Source organism: Heliangelus exortis, chromosome 4 (assembly GCF_036169615.1).
Source record: "Heliangelus exortis chromosome 4, bHelExo1.hap1, whole genome shotgun sequence".
Lineage (NCBI taxonomy): Eukaryota > Metazoa > Chordata > Aves > Apodiformes > Trochilidae > Heliangelus > Heliangelus exortis.
Window position 1 is genome coordinate 37,197,800 of NC_092425.1, and position 18,972 is coordinate 37,216,771.

The 18,972-nt window shown below is 41.1% G+C and overlaps 1 protein-coding gene across 11 annotated transcripts in view; it reads left to right on the plus strand.

The window, feature by feature from the left end:
* The first annotated feature begins 515 nt into the window (after nt 1-515).
* Nucleotides 516-18,972, plus strand: part of LCORL (ligand dependent nuclear receptor corepressor like) — a 66,686-nt gene continuing 48,229 nt past the window's right edge. For 2 of the 11 annotated variants that reach the window (XM_071743862.1, XM_071743863.1), the window contains exon 1: nt 516-797. In XM_071743862.1, the coding sequence (XP_071599963.1) occupies nt 641-797 (157 nt within the window). In that variant the 5' untranslated portion in view covers nt 516-640. Of the gene's footprint in view, nt 798-1,969; nt 2,446-18,972 lie in introns of those variants that run through there. The other 9 variants (XM_071743871.1, XM_071743870.1, XM_071743872.1 and 6 more) reach the window with 7 other exon arrangements.

Sequence of the window (18,972 nt, forward strand, 5' to 3'; positions counted from 1 at the left end):
CCCGGTGAGGAAAATCTTCCAAGGGCGGGAAGGCGGGTGCCCTTCTCCCGTCTCTCCACGAACTACACCTCCCGGCCTGCATTGCTGCTGCCTGCCCCGGCTGGGCTGGAGCAGGTGGGGCGCGCTGCTCTACGGGAGTTGTAGTCCCCGGGTGGGAGGACAGGAGCAGGGAGGGGGGGGTTGTGTGAGAAACACGGCACACAGGGATGGAGAAGCGAGGCGGTGGTGGGGCGGGAAGGAGGTGTCCGTTTTCGGCCCGGTTACCGGGCGGTCCCGCTGCTTACGGGCCCAACCCGGAGACCGCCAGGGAGGCGGCGGGAGGGGAAGCCAGGGAGGGGGGGGGTGAAGGCGGGGCGCGCGGCCACGTGTCAATCATCCCGCCAGGCGGTGCGCGCGCTCCCCGCCCCGGATGCCGAGGAACGGGGAGAGGGGAGGGAGAGGGGGGTGGGGGGGGAGAAGAGCGGGAGCGCGCCCGACGATCAAGGGGGGGTGGGACGGGGACGGGGCGGGAGGGAGGGAGGGAAGGGGGGACGGGAAAGAGAGAGAGAGAAGAGAAGGGAGAGGAGCGGGGGGAGCGCGCAGCTCTCCTGGGTGGCGCGCGCGCTCGTATGTAAATGAGCGGGCGTGAGGTCAGAGGCAGATGGAAAAGGGAACAGACAGAATGGCCGCCGCGGCTCCCGCTCCTCCTGCCGCCGCCGCCTCCTCCTCCCAGTGCCGGAGCCCTCGCTGCACGGCGGAGCGCAGGGGAGTCCGCCGAGAACTCGACTCCTGGCGGCACCGGCTCATGCACTGTGTGGGTAAGAGAGAGCGGTGCGAGGAGGGGAGCGGGCGATGGGGTATCTCGGCCCTGCTGTATGGGACCGAGGGGAGGGGGGAAGGGGGAAAGAGCAGCGGGGTCCTTGAGGGGGAGTGGGTAGACGAGGCGCGGAGCGGGGGCTCCGCGGGAGGAGCGGGCGAGGCGCTGAGCCGGGGTCTCGGGTGGGTGGAGGGGAAAGGGGGGGAAACAGGGATGGAGGAGCAGCTCCGGTGGTTTTCTCGGAGGGCGGAAGCGGAGACGGGGTCTGTGGAGGAGAGCGAAGGTTCTAAGCTGCCTCCGGGCAGCAGAGGGTGGGTGCTACGGCTTCGGTTGGGTCCACTCGGTCCTTCCTTTCGCCGCGGACCGAGACCCTTTCTCGGCTCGGGTCCTTTTGTCTCGGCTTCTCGCCGTTCGCGCGGTGAGTGCCGGTGGCTGCCCCCCTCCCCTCCTCTCCTCCTCCATCGCCAGTGCCTGGGGGGCGGAGGGGGGGGGGGGGGGGATGGAGGGAGGGAGCCCGCCTGTGTGTGTGTGAGAGGGTGCGTGCGCCTTTAAGAGGGAGCTGCTCCTGCACTGACGGTTGGGATTTGAAGTTTTCCCTCCCCCTGGAAGTTGTCATGGCGACGACGGCAGTTCTCCCCTCACTTCCCCCCCCACCCTACCCCCTCCTCCTTGCAGCTCCCGGGGCTGCCCCGGTGGCTCTCGTGCCGTGAGGTGTCCCCAACCCCCAAACCCCGGGTCACATGACTCCCACGCGTGCCCGTGCCGTTGGTGGGGGGGTTGGGGGTGGTGGGGGAAGGTTCGGGCCCTGGTGGGGGGGAGCCCGGACAGGAGACCGGCGGCCTGACGGGATAACGGCTCAAACCGCCGCTTTCCTCCCTTCGCTGCTCCTTCCCGGCGTCCTGACGGGATAACGGCTCAAACCGTTGCTGCCCTCCGTTCCCTGCTCCTTCCCGGCGTCCTGACGGGATAACGGCTCAAACCGTTGCTGCCCTCCGTTCCCTGCTCCTTCCCGGCGGCCTGACGGGGTAACGGCTCAATTTACCGCTGCCCTTCGTTCCCTGTTCTTTCCCGGCGTCCTGACGGGATAAGGGCTCAAACCGCCGCTGTCCTCCCTTCCCTGCTCCTTCCTGGCGGGCTAACGGCTTCATTTACCGCTGTCCTCCCTTCCCTGCTCCTTCCTGGCGGGATAACGGCTCCATTTACCGCTGCCCTCCGTTCCCTGCTCTTTCCCGGCGGCCTGACGGGGTAACGGCTCAATTTACCGCTGCCTTCCCTTCCGTGCCGCTTCCCGCCGGGCGGGCTGCCCGCTCCGACGTGCTGGCATTCGTACGTGTGCCGCCCCGGCTCTGCCACCTCAGGGCGGGGGAAGGCTTAGGAGCTGGGGGTGGGAGCTTTGTTGGGAGCTGTGTGTGAAGACTGAGAGGCCAGGAACTGCTTCCTCGTGTCGTTTGGTCAGACTTTGCCTTCGTAGGGAAATAGATAAAATGCTTGATCTTGAAGTAGTAGTAGGCTGGCGTCAGTACTGGTCCTGCCCGATGGCTTCGCGCTGTGAACGCATCTAGGTGAAGCTGGGAGGGTAACCAGCAATTCACCCACTGTTTCTGCGAGTGCCTGAGACGAAATCAAAGAAGTAAATATCAAACAGGCAGGTAAACTGTAGCTACAGGCAATTAGCTTTGGGTTTGTGGGAGTTTTTTTACATATTTTCATTAACCTGGTATCTTATTCATGCACAGATTTTGTTCTTGCTAAGTTGCCCAAATAGCACCTTTTAAGCACCTGTTCTAACACTTGTGTCTATTCTATGATTCCTGCATTGTCTTTTTAATCCTTCAAGGTATAATACCTTTTAGGAAAACAGTATTTATGTATTTCCATATGCTAATACATTATATGGTGCTTGTGGGAGGAATGCAATTTAATTATACACATAGGGAGAGCTAATTCATTGACATAAGTGCTGTAGTAAAACTGTTACGTTTGAAGAACTGATCTCTCACAATATGTAAGTGGCTGTTCCTCTGGTTGCCTGTTATTTAATGGCATTTCAGTTTTAAATTTATACTAAAATCGTGGAAGTCTGCTTGACAACGGATGACTGAAGGGACTTTAAGGGGGTAATGGTATCGTGTCAAGATGTATTGTGACAACACAACTGCACATCAGTTGGACGAGGACTGCAAAGAAATTTAACAAATGCTCTGTAGGACGAAGTTTTACCTTTCAGTGGGTCCTCTGTTGGGCAGATTTGTTGTGTTTAGGGAACTTGTTCAAAGTTGTTTATTTTGGGTTTTTTCTCACTGAGAGTTGCAAAGTGTAAAACTGAAATACAATGCCTTATATTTTAGATTGCACTGTGGTGTTGCTTCATGCTCAGTTTTGTTGGGTTTTTTTTTCTTCTTGGAATAAAAGTTAAATAGGGTATATTTCTTTATATTTTCAAGATGCAAAAATCAGTTAATAGAAATGAGCTCTGAACTGATTAGCAACTGCTGGGAGGAATAACATTGGTTATGGTTTAATAGTTAGTCAAATGCTATCTCAGTTAAGGACTGTTACTTGGCATGCCTCTTGAGCAGCCCTTACCGGAGAGAAAGTGTAAACAAAGTGACAAGAAAGTGAATAGTCAGAATAATGAAGGTAGACTACACTTAACAGGTTTGGGTTCTGTTTGGTTTTTTTTTTCTTTACTCCTTTGAAATTCAGTAGCATTAATTTTTGTTAAATAACCTCCTACACTAGCTGAAATTAACTTCCAAAGTGAAAACATTTAGTTGTTCTCACTCAGTAAAGTATTCCTAAGGATTTGGAGTCTAATAAAGTTAATACTACCTGCAAGTGCTGAGCACTTGCTGGGTTGATGGCTGAAAAAGCAAAGGGGTAGGGTGGAGGAGTGGTGAGTATGATGGATTTAGTGTAACTTTTCTTTCTCCCTCCTTTCAAAGAATACTACATTTGTAGCAAAGTGAGGAAAACAGTGTGGTAAACTCCTAGTCCTGAATTCTTGAACTAGCTTACTGTCAGTCCTAAACCACAAAAAATACTACCAGCAATTGCTCAGATGATTCTATCCTTAGAAGTTTTGTAATTAAGGCTATTTAATGAAATAATATTAAAATGTGATATGGTTCAGTGGAGTATCATTTGTCAAGCTTTTTGTTCAGAGTGTGAAGTAAGAAAGTACACTCTTTGAACATATTGTTTCTGTTAAACCTTTTGAATGGATAACTTGATTTTGATGTCTTCTATCACTTTATTGATACTAGACTTGATATTTACATTTCTGTAGTATAATCACCTGCGCACTTTGAAATCCTTTATCTGTAAAGGATTTTGTCATCCAGTCACCTCATGGAAGTGGTAAACTGAGTCACAAAGAATGCCTCCAAGACAGTGACTGCCCATCTTGAGGCTCTTAGTCAACAGATTGTCCATATGTGCAACAGTGAGGCAGAAATAACACTCAGTTGCCTTCGGTGTACTGTTTGCTTGAGGATGCAGTGGTGAGGCACCTTGGCTGGATTGCTGAATTGTTTGTTTGTCAAAAACTAGTTGCACACTTGAATATTTGCATGGGCTTTAGAGTTAAAAGCTTGGGTTGCCAGACTATTATGCTAGTTTTTGACCTGTGGAATATAGTTATATATCTCAGGTCAAAATGTTGTAGCATTGAAAGAATTTGAGAAGAAACACAGTGGTAAAATTTCACTGGCTTTACTGAGAAATCTCATATTTGGTATCTAAACATATCCAAAGGTAGATTAATTACAATAACATTGTAAGTGAATGGAATAGCTTTACAAAAATTCTAAATAGGTGTTCAGTACAAAATGGCTGTTCAGATGGTAATCTTGGTGTTCATTATGTTGAGCACTAACATTCCTAAGATGCCTAGATTTGTGCTTATGGATATACCTAACTCCTGCATGACCTCATCAGAGTTTAAGACTATATACTCTTCGAAGGCATCTGTAGATCTTGATTTTATCAGTGTTCTTACAGCATGCAAAAGATGTGCTGACAAGTACTGTGTACAGCTGCACTCACTGCCATGTTTTGTGGGTCTGTGTGACATAACCAGCAAACCAAATACCCTAATTCTAAATTCTGTGCTTATGGAGAAGTGCCAGAAAGTTCTGTGTATTGGAGTACTGTACTTAGCCAGCAACCAAGTTCCCTGGTGGTTTGATTTGCAAGATATTTTAGAGGTTAATGTTGATAGAATACTTAAATGGAATAGATTGGTTTAAAATCAGTCTTTGGTGCTCTTTGATTAAAACTTTGTAATGTGAATTGGTTAAAGGCATTGCATGGGATTGAGAGGCTTTGGTAGGATGGAGCTATAAAGGTAGAACAGAGCTATAAAAGTCTAGATTCATACTGTGGTTAGCCTTAAAGGATTTGTACAGTTTTTTTCCAACTATTGACCAGTTTCATTTGAACTTCACAGGTAGAACGTTGGCAAGTACATCGAGTCCCCATAACTTTCATAAATAGGCACAGAGGAGAGACCTAGTAATTGCTGGGGTTTAATTCAGAATCAGGTGGTACTTTTTACTGCAGTATCATGGTATCCTGTGGGTAAAGCTGGGAGCAGTAACTTGAGGCTCTTTAATGAAAAGTACCAGGTAACTCCAGTCATGGAAGTGGGAATCTTCTTGCTAGGGAGTTGCATTGTATTGTAAAAACATAAAAGACTGAGTGAAAATGAAAGTTTTAAATATTAACTACTATTTTAAAAATTAATGGATTCCTTTTTGGCAGGGAGGGGAAAGGTAGAAGTTCTACTGTTCCTCTACTGCAATTCAGAGACAGGCATTTGACAGGTAACAGCCTTAGTATTGCTTTCTTATGAAAACTGAAATTTGATCAGTGAAAATTCGTTTCTGTGTATTTGTGGAATCTAGCATACAAATACTCCTTTCTTCTTATTATTTTAGAGGGGAAAAAAGTCTGAAAGATACAGGATACATTAATGCATCTAATTCTGTCTCGATGAATCTAGACTTCCAGATTTTAAAAAAAATATTTGTTCTTCTGCTCCAGTTGTTGACCATGCTGTCTTCCCAAGTGCACTTTTCAGGAAGACTTTTCCTCTCCCTCCCCCTCTCTCCCTGCCAATAGAAGATTCCTAGCTACTGCATTTGATATTATCCCCAGGCTTGCAGTACTTCTGTATGTACAACTTTACTACTTTGTATCCTTCTTCACATAACATATAGAAGTGTTCTCACTTTTACTGTGGCTGCAAGTACTTTGCAGCAGGGTAACATCACTTTTCTTCTTTTTTTTATAATACTATGGTTGTGATTTTCTGTATTTGCCACAGTAGTAGTAGCAGAACTGTACATCCATAGTGTTCTTGTCTATCTGCTAGTGGTTGTTTTGGTGACTCAGTGCTCTGTTAGCTGTCAAGCCACTGTATAATTGATTTTAAAATATTACCTGCTTTGAACTTGTTTGTTTCCTTTGCATTACAGCCTCTTTAAACAGTGAACAAGCTTGCAATGGCCAAAGAGCCATGATCCAGTATGGTGGGCAGCAGTACTGGTGTAGTGTTCCTGTGGACCTGTTGTGCTTTTAGCTGTGATGGGAAACTCTTGGTATGATTCCAATTTAAAACAGATCAGGGATGCAGTCTCAGTGTTACTGCAGTCATTGGAAGAACAGAAATTAGATCAGAATGACAGCTCAGGTTCACAGGCACTTTTTGATACAATGAAGGAAAATGGTATCATGTAAAGGATTGTTCAGGTGTTCAAGTCAGCGTTAGCATTTGTTAAATGAAAACACAGCCTAGGAATACAGTGAAGTGCTATCATCAAGCCTTGCAGAGCTATTGCCAGAATGGAGAAATTGCTGTCCCAACTGTGCTACTGCTGCTTCTGTACTTGTATCAGCATCTATTGGATACCTGTCTGATCTGCTTTGTTGGGAGGAATTAGCAGCTTACAAAGAAAATAAAATTCTGATGGATGAGGGTGCTAGCACAAGCATAGGGGTGGGACTGTGTGATGGAAGCAGTATGGGTAACAGCAGAAATAAGCTATTGGATTGGTTTAGCTGGTTATGGTACAGTCAGCTGCCAGGAATGGAACAGAGCCTCAAATATACCAAACTGACTTCACCCAAAGCAGGGTAACAAAAGAGGAAAAAATGGTCAGTGTGTATATATGTCACTGGAAGTTGCTACTTTATATATATCACATTAACTGTCTTTAGGCTGAAATAAGAGGAAACACTTGGGGTTTGTTTTGCCTTGAACTATCGTTGTGTCAAATACGTAGTGTTAAATTGGCTTCTTTTCCATGTCATCTCACAATCAATTTCAGCTCATCAGCTTTTCTCTGAGAAAGAAATAATTGCCCACTGCTGTCATTATGTGTTTTTGAAGGGATATCTTATGTTTTACTCTTGAGAGAAATTTTTACTTGGGAAACCAGTGCAAGAAAAGTTGGAGTAATGACACCCAGAGGCTTAGTTTAAAAGGTAGGGGGAGGAATTTGTTTCTAGCAGTACATGCAGTACTAGTTCACTGTTCTCTTTTGAACCTGCAATTGTAAGGATGTATGGAGCACAGTGTTATGAAAGACAAAACTGTACCTGCTACACAGATTAACTCTTGGACTGTAAGCAATGCTTTGCCCTCAGAACAGAAGTGTTGCAGAGTGTGCAAGTTGGTATACATATCTCCAACAGTGATAAAACCTGTGATTATGTTGTTGGTGTTCCTAATATCTAGGTACTGCTATGTGGAAGCTGTTCAATTTTTAAGTGTTCCAGGAACTACCGTGATCTTTGTCAATGTTTTTAGGCATAGCTTGAACTTCCTCGTTGTATGCTCTTATATGGTAGCTGTTTACTTTTTATGTGGCTGATACGGAGCTAAGAAATTCAAACTCTGATAGTCCTTCTAAATTGCAGGCATATGATTTTCTTAAGCTGGCACTTATGTAAACTAAAAATGTGAAGTACAGATATTGTCCCTGCAGCACAGTCTCAATTATTCCCTTGAATTCAGTAACTCTGTTAATGTTAGGTTGGTGACTTTTGGGGGTGTTTCTTTGATGCATAAGACAATCTTACTGTTTTTCTATCTGAACCCATGGTATCTACCTTCATGACTTCAGTCAACTGGTATGAGCATTTATTTATTGTACAGTTCAACAAGCCAGACTGTAAAACTAATTAGCTTAATACTAAACTAGAAGCCAGGAGGGGAAGCCAGGAGGGGAAACGTGGCAGGAGGAAGAATAGGAAAGAAAAGGTCATATCTAGTTTAACTTGGATCAGTTTCCTGATCAGGTTGACTATATACCTGCTGTTTCTCCTGAGGAAAGTATAGAATCATAGAATGTTAAGGGTTGGAAGAGACCTCTGGAGATCATCTAGTCTCCAGCCACAGCAGGGTCACCTAGGGCAGTCCACACAGGAACACATCCGGGCAGGTTTTGAAAGTCTCCAGAGGACATTCCACAACCTCTCTGGGCAGCCTGTTCCAGTGCTGTCACCCTCTCAGTAAAGAAATTTCTCCTCATGTTGAGGTGGAACTTCCTATGATCTAGCTTAAACCCATTATTCCTTGTCCTATTACTGGGCACCACTGAAAAGATAAAATGTGCTTTATTGCAGAGAACAAGACTTCTGATATTCAGTAAGGGTTTATTTTAGCAACAGTTTTTTTGGAGGCTCAAAGTAAGCTAGAAACTAAGTTGGCTGTCTGGCATTCTGATCAACAAGATTGCTGGCAAGAGCAAGAGTACAGTACCTTTAATTATAACATCTTTCCTGTTGTTCTCACTTTGTAGTGGAACTTGTTTGATGCTTACATCAAACTGCTCTTTCTATGTTAAGTTATTTTGGGAGGCCTACTGTGACTCTTCTTGTTATTGCTCTGGATTGGTTTTCTTTTAGTAGTCTCCTGAACTTTATTCTGTGGTAATAAATACTAATAGTTGTGTAAGGGAAGTACCAGGAGTGTATCATGCTGATCAATTTGTCAGATCCGTGTATGCTGTTGAAGAGCTGGATTCCAGCTGCTGGCAAGTAGCCAGAACTTGTTCTGCCTACAGCTACAATGGGAAAAATCAGTACCTCTTACCCTCCCTCCCCTTTTTTTATTTTTCACTCATTGTAGGGGTAGTTTTTTACAGGCAGTTACAATGGATCTCTTATTCTTGAATATGATTCAAGTGTCATGGCTTCAAAAAGGTTGTTATTCTAACCTTTAGAGTTCAGTGTGTTCGTGTAAAGTGTAGAGGTCACCCAGAGCTTTACCTGTCTTAAAATTCTTTGTTCCACTTTGAACCACTGTCTTACTGTCTTATGTTATTCTTGAACCTTGGTCTCTTCCATGTGCTTAGAAGGAACTTTGATAAGATAGGTTTGAACACTGATAGAGGCTGAAACAGAACTGAATTTGTCCAATTCGTGTCTAGTATCAACTTCTGAAAAAGAGAGTGGCATAAGTTTAGCTGCTGTATGTTAAAGAAAAACCCAACTAACCTTGTTGGAGGATGTGAAGTTACAATGTGATGCATCTTTTTTTCCCTGCTACTATGCGTCCACTTTATCCTTCCCTTTGCCAGAGGCATAAAGAAACCAGGAAGAAGGGAGGAGAGAGTAGGGAAGATGGATGGTAGTGCCTCATCTGTTTGAGCCTCTAAGGGGTTAGAAAGCGTATTACAAAAACCTAGGAGACTCTGAATCAGCAGAAATGCTTTGAGTGGTAGAGGTTGAATTTTTATTGGGTATGGTCAGCAGCATGTCAGTCTGTAAAGACCTGTGTGTCAGGTTGTCATCTTTCTTTTTGTTTCCTCTTCTTGTACAGACCAGGTTTCTGTGGAGTATCTAGAGAAGCTGAATTAGTCTTGTTTTAGAGAAATGTTTTATTCTTTTCAACGTTCTGCTGGAGTCTCATTCAGCTGCCACTTTTAATTGTGCTTGGTTCTCAACAACCATCCAGCCTTGCATCTCCATAGCAGCATGTGTTGTATTACAGGAGTGAGAACTGGGTGACTGTCACTAAATGTGAATTTTACCATAGTTTTTGAATTCTGTTGTTAAATTAAAACTCTCTGAATTTCTGGCACTCTATATTCTTCAGCTTTTAGTCTCAATTTAGCTTAGTAGAATCCTGCTTTCCAGTTTGGAGGCATCCTGGCATTTGTGGCATCTGGGGATTATTTGTGTTTAAAAAGCTGCTTCGTGGAAAAAATTGTTGTTTTGCAATGTGTTTTAGTCTAAAATGCTTAATTTTCAGATTATAAATATTTATCTTCCTCATTCCATGCTTCCTAGCTTCTTCAAATCATTTTAATTAAAGGCTAGCTAAAATCTTATGTATGAATAATAGTTTTCAATATCATAATTCCACTGTTTTATAAGCTAGCTTTTGTGACTTTCTAGTCTGCTGAGGGTAGTCAGAGGGTAGTGCAGTTAATCTAGCATTGAATATACTGCTTTTTTACATAATTACCATCAAAAAGCTTTGTACATCTAATGAAAAGTTTTCTTTTCCATTTTTAAAGCCCTACATTATTTTATGATGCCAGGTTAAAACTCCACTGGTGCAAAGCTGCTGGCATATGTGATGTAGATTATAGTATAGAAGGCTGTTTTAAAGGATTCCAGCTTGTGACTGTAGCTGCCTGTTTGGCTCATGGAACAGCAAGTGTGCCACAGCAAGGCCCTGTCAATTGTGAAGATTTGGCTTTACCTGAGTGTAGCTGTTAAGCCTCCTAAGCTGAAAAAGGGGGATGATTATCAAATAACTACTGCTCCATGACCTGTAGTTCAGATGCAGGTCATTCTGATGAAACGAGAGGTTTAAATTGCATATTAGGAAAAATTTCTTCATCAAAAGGGTTATCAAGCATTGGAACAGGCTGCCCAGGGAAGTTGTTTAGCCAATATCCCTGGAGGTGCTTAAAATTAATACACTGTGCTGGGGGACACAGGTTAGTGGTGGAATTGGTGTTGAGATGTACAGTTGGACTCTTATGATCTCTAAGGGTCTTTTCCAACCTAAATGATTCTGTGTTTCCATGTATGCCTTTGCTGGTACGGTGCCTGTCTGGTAGGAGTGTGTATGCCAGTACAAGATAGGCATGCAGGGGTTCTGATTGTTTTTTGTTGATCTGTGTTTTATGCCTTTCCTGTCCTCTGGTGTTGAGGTAATTAGCTTGTTTATTTCTTCATACCTATTCATTCAGGTGTATCATCCTCAAGTTCCTTTCTATTTTCCTTGTTGTTGTTACTTTCTTATTTTGTTCTTGTCAAGGAGAGGCTGTTATTCCAGGAAGCATGCTTTATTTACTCCTTAGAAAAACTGATCATAGTATGGCTGGGTCAGGTAGGCCCTCTGAGGAGCAGAAGAGGCCACTCCTTCCCTGGCATCAACTGAATTTTCTCAGCAGAGGGAAGGACTTGAAGGCTATGGGATGTAATGGACCAGTAAGTTTGTAGCTTAAATGAAGAATGAGTTAAATGTGGAGGGAGGAAGGGAGGAAGAGAAAGAAGAGTTGGCTGCTTAGGAGCTGAAAGTGAAGACTCCTGTCTATCAGGTTTTACAGATGCCACAGGTAGTATTTAGGTGACTAGAAACAAGCTTAAGTGATACAGGACAATGGTTGTTGGGGAAATATGGATTATAAGGTCACTTACCATCTTTCTTACTTGCTTTGGAATTCTGACATGTTGTATGTTCCAGTCTGTCTTCCTCCTTTTTTGTCAGTTCTATGTCTGTGTTATGTGTTGTGCAAATTCCCATCAGGCTTGAAGAAGTTCTGTCTTGAGATGCCAGTTCATATATCTGCCCTAACTCTAATTGCTGCCTATGCCAGACACTTTATACCTGTTTGCTATAGTGGTGTTCAAAACCATGCACTTTTCTTCCATGTGATCAGGTCCACTCAGCTGTCTAATATGGAGCTGAGAAATTCCAGGTGGCTACTGATTTCAGCCTTTCCTTTTTTCTATAGGTGCCTTCCTGTAGTTTATTTGAAGCCCTTACTGCTTTTGAAACAGCAACAACAAAACCAAACTGATACTGGCTTTTCTCTGTTGGAATACCAAATGTTACACTTTCTTGGAGAGAATTTCTTCAGCAAGACCATCAGACTGGTTAGGGTGTATTGGAAAGTAGTTCTATTTCCTGTCTTTGCAATTGTCTAAGTCCACTTGACTCCTGAACAAATGTGATCTGTCCCAAGGAAATAGGATTTAATAAATGCTGTGTTTGTAACTTTTTGTGTCAGGAGTTCTTATCTTGAAATATTGGAAGTGCTCTGAGTGCGACTGCTGTGAAAAACTGCACCTCAGCACTGACCCTAGATCAGTAAGGATTTCTCAGCAAAACATCAGGGTTTCACTGGAGAACTCAAATTTGGGAGAAGCTATTTAGTAAACCTTAAAAATACAAGAGTTTTTGAGGAAGTATTTGCCTGTAAATCAGTAACATTTGAATTATCAGCTCTGGCAAGCACTGTTTGTCCCACAAACCTTTAGAGGGAGTAAACTGAAAATTCAAGTGATCATAGAGTTCTCATTTGACTGGTCAGTGCCTTCTGCACTGTGAAAAACCCACTGAAAAAGCTGTGAGAAACCCACTGTAGTGTGTCCTGAGGAAACTTTATTTAGTGTGATGGTGTTGGTTATTGAAATCTGTGGTCCAACTTAGAGAATGTACCTTGCTTCCAACTCAAACTGTTCTATGATTCTACAATAAACTAAGAATGCTTGTCCAGTAGTTTAGGAAGGGGTTTTGCTGGCCCAAGACCAACTTGGTAAGGCTACTTCAGCTTGTAACTTAGTAGCATTTTGAGGGCTGGTACTTGATATGACTTGAAATAATTTCTGGGCCTTTCATGTTGTCTCAGGAGGTCTTGGCATCTTTTTAGAATCTGTCCTCTAAGGAATAGAATCACTTTGAGGAGACTGATATTAATAAAGCATCTTAAAGGCAGTAGAGTGACTGATTGTTTTCTTGAAGTAATTTTATTAATTTCAAGAATAGGAACAATGTATTACACACCTTCTCACTTTTTCAACTCGTTCAGCACCACAAACCATCACAAACTGCCAAAGCAGCCTCTTTTATTCTTGTCTGCAAGGGTGGTTACTCAGTAGTGATTCGGATTGCATATTTGAAGAGTTGTTAACTGTCCATCTTTCTGTGTTCTGTACTTGTCCAGCTCCCCTGGAACAACCAACTGATGTGAATATATGGCATACAAAACAATTACAAACTGGGTACTGAACAGCTTTGTCAGTTGTACATCTCAAGTGATGCTCTGGCATTTTGTCCTCCTTCATTCTCAACTTTGTTTTGCCCTCTGTGTATCGTACAAATGATGTTTACCCATGAGGCATTTGGCACCACATGAGTAACTTGATATGAAGTTTTCCAGAATATTGGAAATGAGATTTATCTGGTTTATTTAGGAGTTTACCTCTTGCTGGAAATGCAGATTATAATTCCTGTGGTCTTTACATTGCAGTTCAGGTGACTTCCCTGAGTAGTTGCTGTTGTCTTCTGAATGGTTTCATTAAGAGGTGAAAGTACAGATCAGCTCGAGGTCCTGAAGTTTCCTGTTTTGGCCTTCTTGAGACTTGTGAGAAGCAATAGGATACGGCTGTCTTGTGTCAAAGAAACTCCCTAGATTGTGAATGGAATAGCAATATCTGTAAAAGTTCTACCTTTTTCTATTTATCTTAAAATTCATGGTCCTTTGGGGGAGGGAAACAAACATCCCCAAAACCACAGAAATACCACCAAAAAACTAGTTGTTATTTTGCTTAAAGTTTTTGATTCAAATGCATTCATTTTTATTAGCTGCTTACAGTTAGCACAGAATTTGTGCTGGATTTTCTTTTGGGTTTTGGGGCTTTTTTTTTGAGCAAAATAGACACGTACCTCATTCCTCTATACTGTGCAAAAAAGGAATAAAGTTATCTCTTGGATTACTGTTAAAGCTGACCAACTGAAAATCAGTGTCTGTCTGGAATTAAAGTTGCTTCTGCGAAGGAAAATTCAGTGCTGGAATAGAGAAGGAGCAGAGTATTTCTAAGACAGGATAGCCTGCTGTTTAAACTGATCTGCCTTGTAAGAGCTCTTCTCTGTTCTCGTGACTGAAATATTCAGAATCTTTTGACTAGGTACTTAAAATACATAGTTTTCCCTTTGAAGTGTTCCATCCCCTTCTCTCTAATAAGGTTGGACAATTGTAGTAACGTAAATTTTATAGAACATGGTCAGAAATTAACTATAGAATTGTTGCAACATTTATTATTGTCTAGTAAATTTTCAGAGCTGGTATGTGCCTTTATGTGAGTACTGTATGAACTCTCCTATGAATGAGAGTTTGAGTCCCATGCTTTGAATCCAACAATTTCATGCTTTACCTTATGCAATCATTTAATGATTTAATGATTCCATTTAATGGAAGGAAGTTTACTAAAAGTTTGTACAGATGTGTGCTAATCAGAAAAAATAAAATTAAAAGCACAGCTGCTTAATCCTTGAATTGTGTCAAATGATAAAAGCAAAAGCCAGACTTTTTCCTCTTCTCTTATATCTGACATCTTTTATCTGATGAGAGTGCCTAATATGAAGCTAAAACTTGAATTTACAGTCTCAGTTTCTTTATTCCTGCTCTTTCAGTCCCCAGTGGAAAATTAGGGAATTCAGCCCTCTTAGTCAAATGCTAAAATGACTGGGAATTTGCATAAGGTATTGAAAAGAATACACACAAATTCAGCAGATATACACATAGCAAATGTAGATTACAGGTTCATTGTCCATGACAAGTTGAGATACACTGCTTTGAACAATTTCATCTTTTCCTTGATGTACTGAATATGCTTTAGAACAGATTTGAAATCAGAGTTTAGCTGAATTTAGAGTTCTTTAAATTCTAACCAGAGTATATGAGGCACTTGAAATTTTAACATTGGATTCCAGGAAATTTTTGAGACAGAAAGCATGGTTAGTACTTTTTTTTAAAGTAAAGTTTTTTGATGATCTTATCTATGTATTCTTGTTAACCTAGTTGGCACATTGTCAGCTTTAAATTTTGTCTTAATTTGCCAAGCCAAATTATGGCTGGATGCAGAAATAGTGGCTGCTTAGGGTTTTTATTTTGTGTTGGTTAATTTTTTTAAGCCCAGCTATTCATAAAAACAAGTTGTAAGTTAAAGGTGAAATTACATGGCAGAGATATTTTGCAATGCATAAGAGTAAACTGACAAACTTAAGAAATCAACTTCTAGTATACAGTTATGTTGCACTCCTTTCTTAATTTTAATAATCCTACATATAGCATAATTTTTTTTATTATTAGGTTGGTTTCAGTGTTTGCATTAGTAATGTTTGGAAATAAACTTTGAGGAATGCAGCACTGAGACTTATGGGGTTGGTATTTCTCTTACTGGGTTATAATTTGGCATCCAGGTAAGTGCTTTTTGTTCTGTAGATACTGATACTTTTTGTTCAGCAGATACTGATAGTGGCAGTGAATTTTAGGGAACAACATTAGTGCAGTCTATGAATTTTTTAAAAATAATAGGAACCAACAAATAGTTTTTTAATACAAGGGACATGTATTTATTGTGACATAAGAATAACTTCTTCTCTTGTTCATAATTTGAAAATTGTTTGCAGTTGGTGGGGGAATAGGTTGTTTGCAGAAATTATAATTGAAGAGATCTGAAAATTCCCATGAAACTCTGCATACAGTAGGAAATTTCACTTCCTTTTTAAACTTAGTGTCTGGCATCCGTGTAATGGAAGAATGCTTTTGAAGGCTTGCAGCTTCATTAGCTTCAAGTAAACCCTGGCCCATCAGTTTAGGAGTGTTTTGAATTAAATTTTTTTTTTTTTTTTTTTTTTTTTTTTTTGGCTTAGTGATGTTTTTGATAACTATTTTTCTGACAGCTTTCAGCTATCTAGCTCTCCCTTCTTAGCAGAAAGCTTTATGTTCTCTGATTCTAGTGATCCTAGAAGTGTGCCAGACCTATTTATCTTTAGTTGACCACTAGATTTTCCCACATGCTATTAGATGTCTCATGCTGCATAATAGTAATGTGTGACCTATTCATTGTTACAGATTTTCTGTGGACTTTCCCATGGTGGTATAGTGAACATCTAACTAGGCCTTCATGGAGAAAAAGGAGCTTTTGTTTGGCAATCCTAAACTTTTTAGATAAAACAGACAAACTTCTCAGTCTTGTATGTCTTAAAATTATGGTTAAGAAACAAGAACATGCTTTAGACACATGGTCTTCTGAGAGTGACAGTTCTTTCTGTTTTAGTCTTGGGAATTATTCTCCCTGTGTTGTACAATAGTTAAACTGATACCAAATGAGGAACTTAGGAGCATTTTTCCCAAGCTGGATGTTAGCTTCTTTTACAGTGTCTTAGTCCTTCAGACTAACTTCTCTAGTGATACAAGCTATGAGCTTGTAACCAGCCCAAATTATCACCAGCACTGTTTGGAGTAATAGTTGGCATCTAGCTATCTTTCTGGTGCATCATCTTGAACAAAGTCAGTAGGGTAAGCTTTAGTTTCTGAAGAGCACCAATATTCACACCAGTTCGAAGTCTAAATGTCTTTGTATGACAACTGGGATTACATCACTACTCAAAGAAAAAAGTTTTCTTAAAACAGAAATTAAGTTCTAGCAACTGTCCCTTTGAAGCATTTTTTCCCCCTATCCACAGAGCAGCAAAGTCACTTCAGAAGTGTTTTGCGATGCCTTTTAAATTATAAATAACACATCTCTCAAGCTATTTTGCTGCTGCATTAGAAATTTAGATTTAATTTTTATTTTTACAGTGCCTAGAAGCTACAGTAAAAGGTGCTTTATGGGCTCTCCTATGTACAAGTCTACATGGACACATTCTTACTGGCATAAAAGATAACTTCAGAGTGTGGAGGTGCTGCCTTTTTATAGTGAACTCATTTTTCTCACTGTGATTTATAAATACCTGAAAAATAGACCTGAACTCAGAATTGAGGCAAGTTTCAGTCTGAGACTACAAATAGTTTTGGTGGTTTTTTTCTGTTGGCTGCGACTCTTTTTTCTTTAACATTGGTGAACAATTGAACAACTGGGGGAAAGGCACTCTTTCTGTTTTTTTGGTTTTTTTGCCTCTAAGGTATGGCCAGTGTCAGTCTCCCCAGCACTGGAATATTACTCTTTGTATTCTGCTTAATGCTGCAGATAGTTCTGTTGATGTACATACTCTTTTGAAACTTGCATCAGTGTCTGCATCCCTTCTAGAAAGTACAGCATAGAGACTTGAAAGCAAGGAGTTTTAGTCTCAGTAAAAAGACAGCAGTTAGAACTGAAGCTCTTCTGTAGTTTCGTTTCAATTTCTGGTAGCCCTGTTTCTTAGTGGAAACAGAGGTGTCCTCACTACCTTAATTCTTGGAGTTAAGGTGATATTACAGAAGGACAAATATTCTTTTTAGCTAAGATTCAGAATTTGTATTGGAGTCTAAATAGAGGATTTCCTCCCTTTCACATTGGAATCCGTGGTATGTTGGTTCCTGTTTGCTTAGGGATCTGAATCAATACAGTGAAGAAAATGAGTGTATTAAGTTAAATGTTTCTAACTTTGTTATAAGAATACTTTTTTTTTTTTTTTTTAGTCCTATCAGCAAAAAGTAGACTCAAGCAAGACAAGATACTCAAGAAGCCTGCTTTCTACCTCACCCCTGTATGGAATCTGTGAAACCCAAATTGTCTCATTTTTTTTCTGCAAGAAAAAAGCTGTTTTTTTCAAATAATAAATTTACTGAATAGATATTCTGTAGTGACATTACAGTATCATTTGAATAAAGATTTATTAATTTTTGCTTCTGCTTTCATGCTCTGTATTTTGACTTTTCTGCCTAGCAAACTAGTTAATTTTTTCTCATTCATCTAAGTGGAAAAAAAAGGATTGAGTGTTTGCTTATTTTTTAGAATTCAGTGCCTCAGTGGTTTTATAAGTTGGTCAATCCTTTCAAAATCGTTAAGTAGTTGTTTGTTTTTTTTTTTTTTTTAAAACAAAATGCAATTAATGATGCAATTAGTTTGGGGTTTTTTCCTGTCATTTTGAAGCAGGGGGTAATTTCTTTGTTTAGAGGAAAACAATAATAATAAAAAAGTAAAATAAAACTCAGAATCAGGTAACCATTTCTTCAGGGGAACCGGTGACCTGTAAATATACTTCAACAGGTTGTAAGTTGAAATAATTAGAAAGTAAAAGATGATTGAAAATGAGCTCAAAGTCCCTTTCTGGTGAAAGACTCGAATTATAAGCAAGGCAGATGGCTTCTTTTCCTTTTTAAGAAAGCCAAAGCAAAATAATGCTTCCTACTCTTGCACCTGTATTTTAAAATAAATATTGAAGCACTACTATTGAGAGAGAATTTGAAGAAACGCAGAAGTTTTTCTTTCAGAGAAACAGAGACTTGCTGGTCTATCTGCCTGTGTTAGTTAAAAAAAAAAAAAATGAAAAGCAGTTCTAAAGCTTGATGAAGCTGAATTTTGTCTGTGATGTGATTGTTAAAATACAAGATAGGTGACTTAGTGAAGCAAACCACAATTTCCTTCAGACATTCTCATGTACTGATCCAAACTAAATAATAGGGCAGGGGCACAGGCTGCCCAGGGAGGTTGTGAAGTCTCCTTTACTGGAGACTTTCAAAGCCCACCTGGATGTGTTCCTCTGTGACCTGCTATAGGTGACCCTGCTTTGGCAGATGGAGTTGGACTAAATGATCTTTCAAGGTCCCTTCCAACCCCTAACTTTCTATGATTCTATGATACAGTTGACAAACTATATAGAATGGAGAGAAGCAGAACTAAAATTTGTCCATTATATTTAATTTTTTTTTAACACGACAGATCACTTTTTAGTTAAATGAAAGAGGGCAAAGTGCAAAAGGAAAAAACCCAACAAAATCTTAAAAGTTATTGTTCTGTGGATGAACTAAGCTCAATGTTGGTAACTGCTTCTGTATTTTCACACATGAAGTGAAATTCTTGCTTCCCAAGGCGGTGTCAGTGAGTTTTAACTGAGAACTGTGTGTTTGCATGTTGTATACCATGAAGTTACTGCTACTGAAAGGTGTATAGGGCAAAGGAGGCTGGCAGTTAAGGCAGTTAAGCCTTGGTTAGGGCAA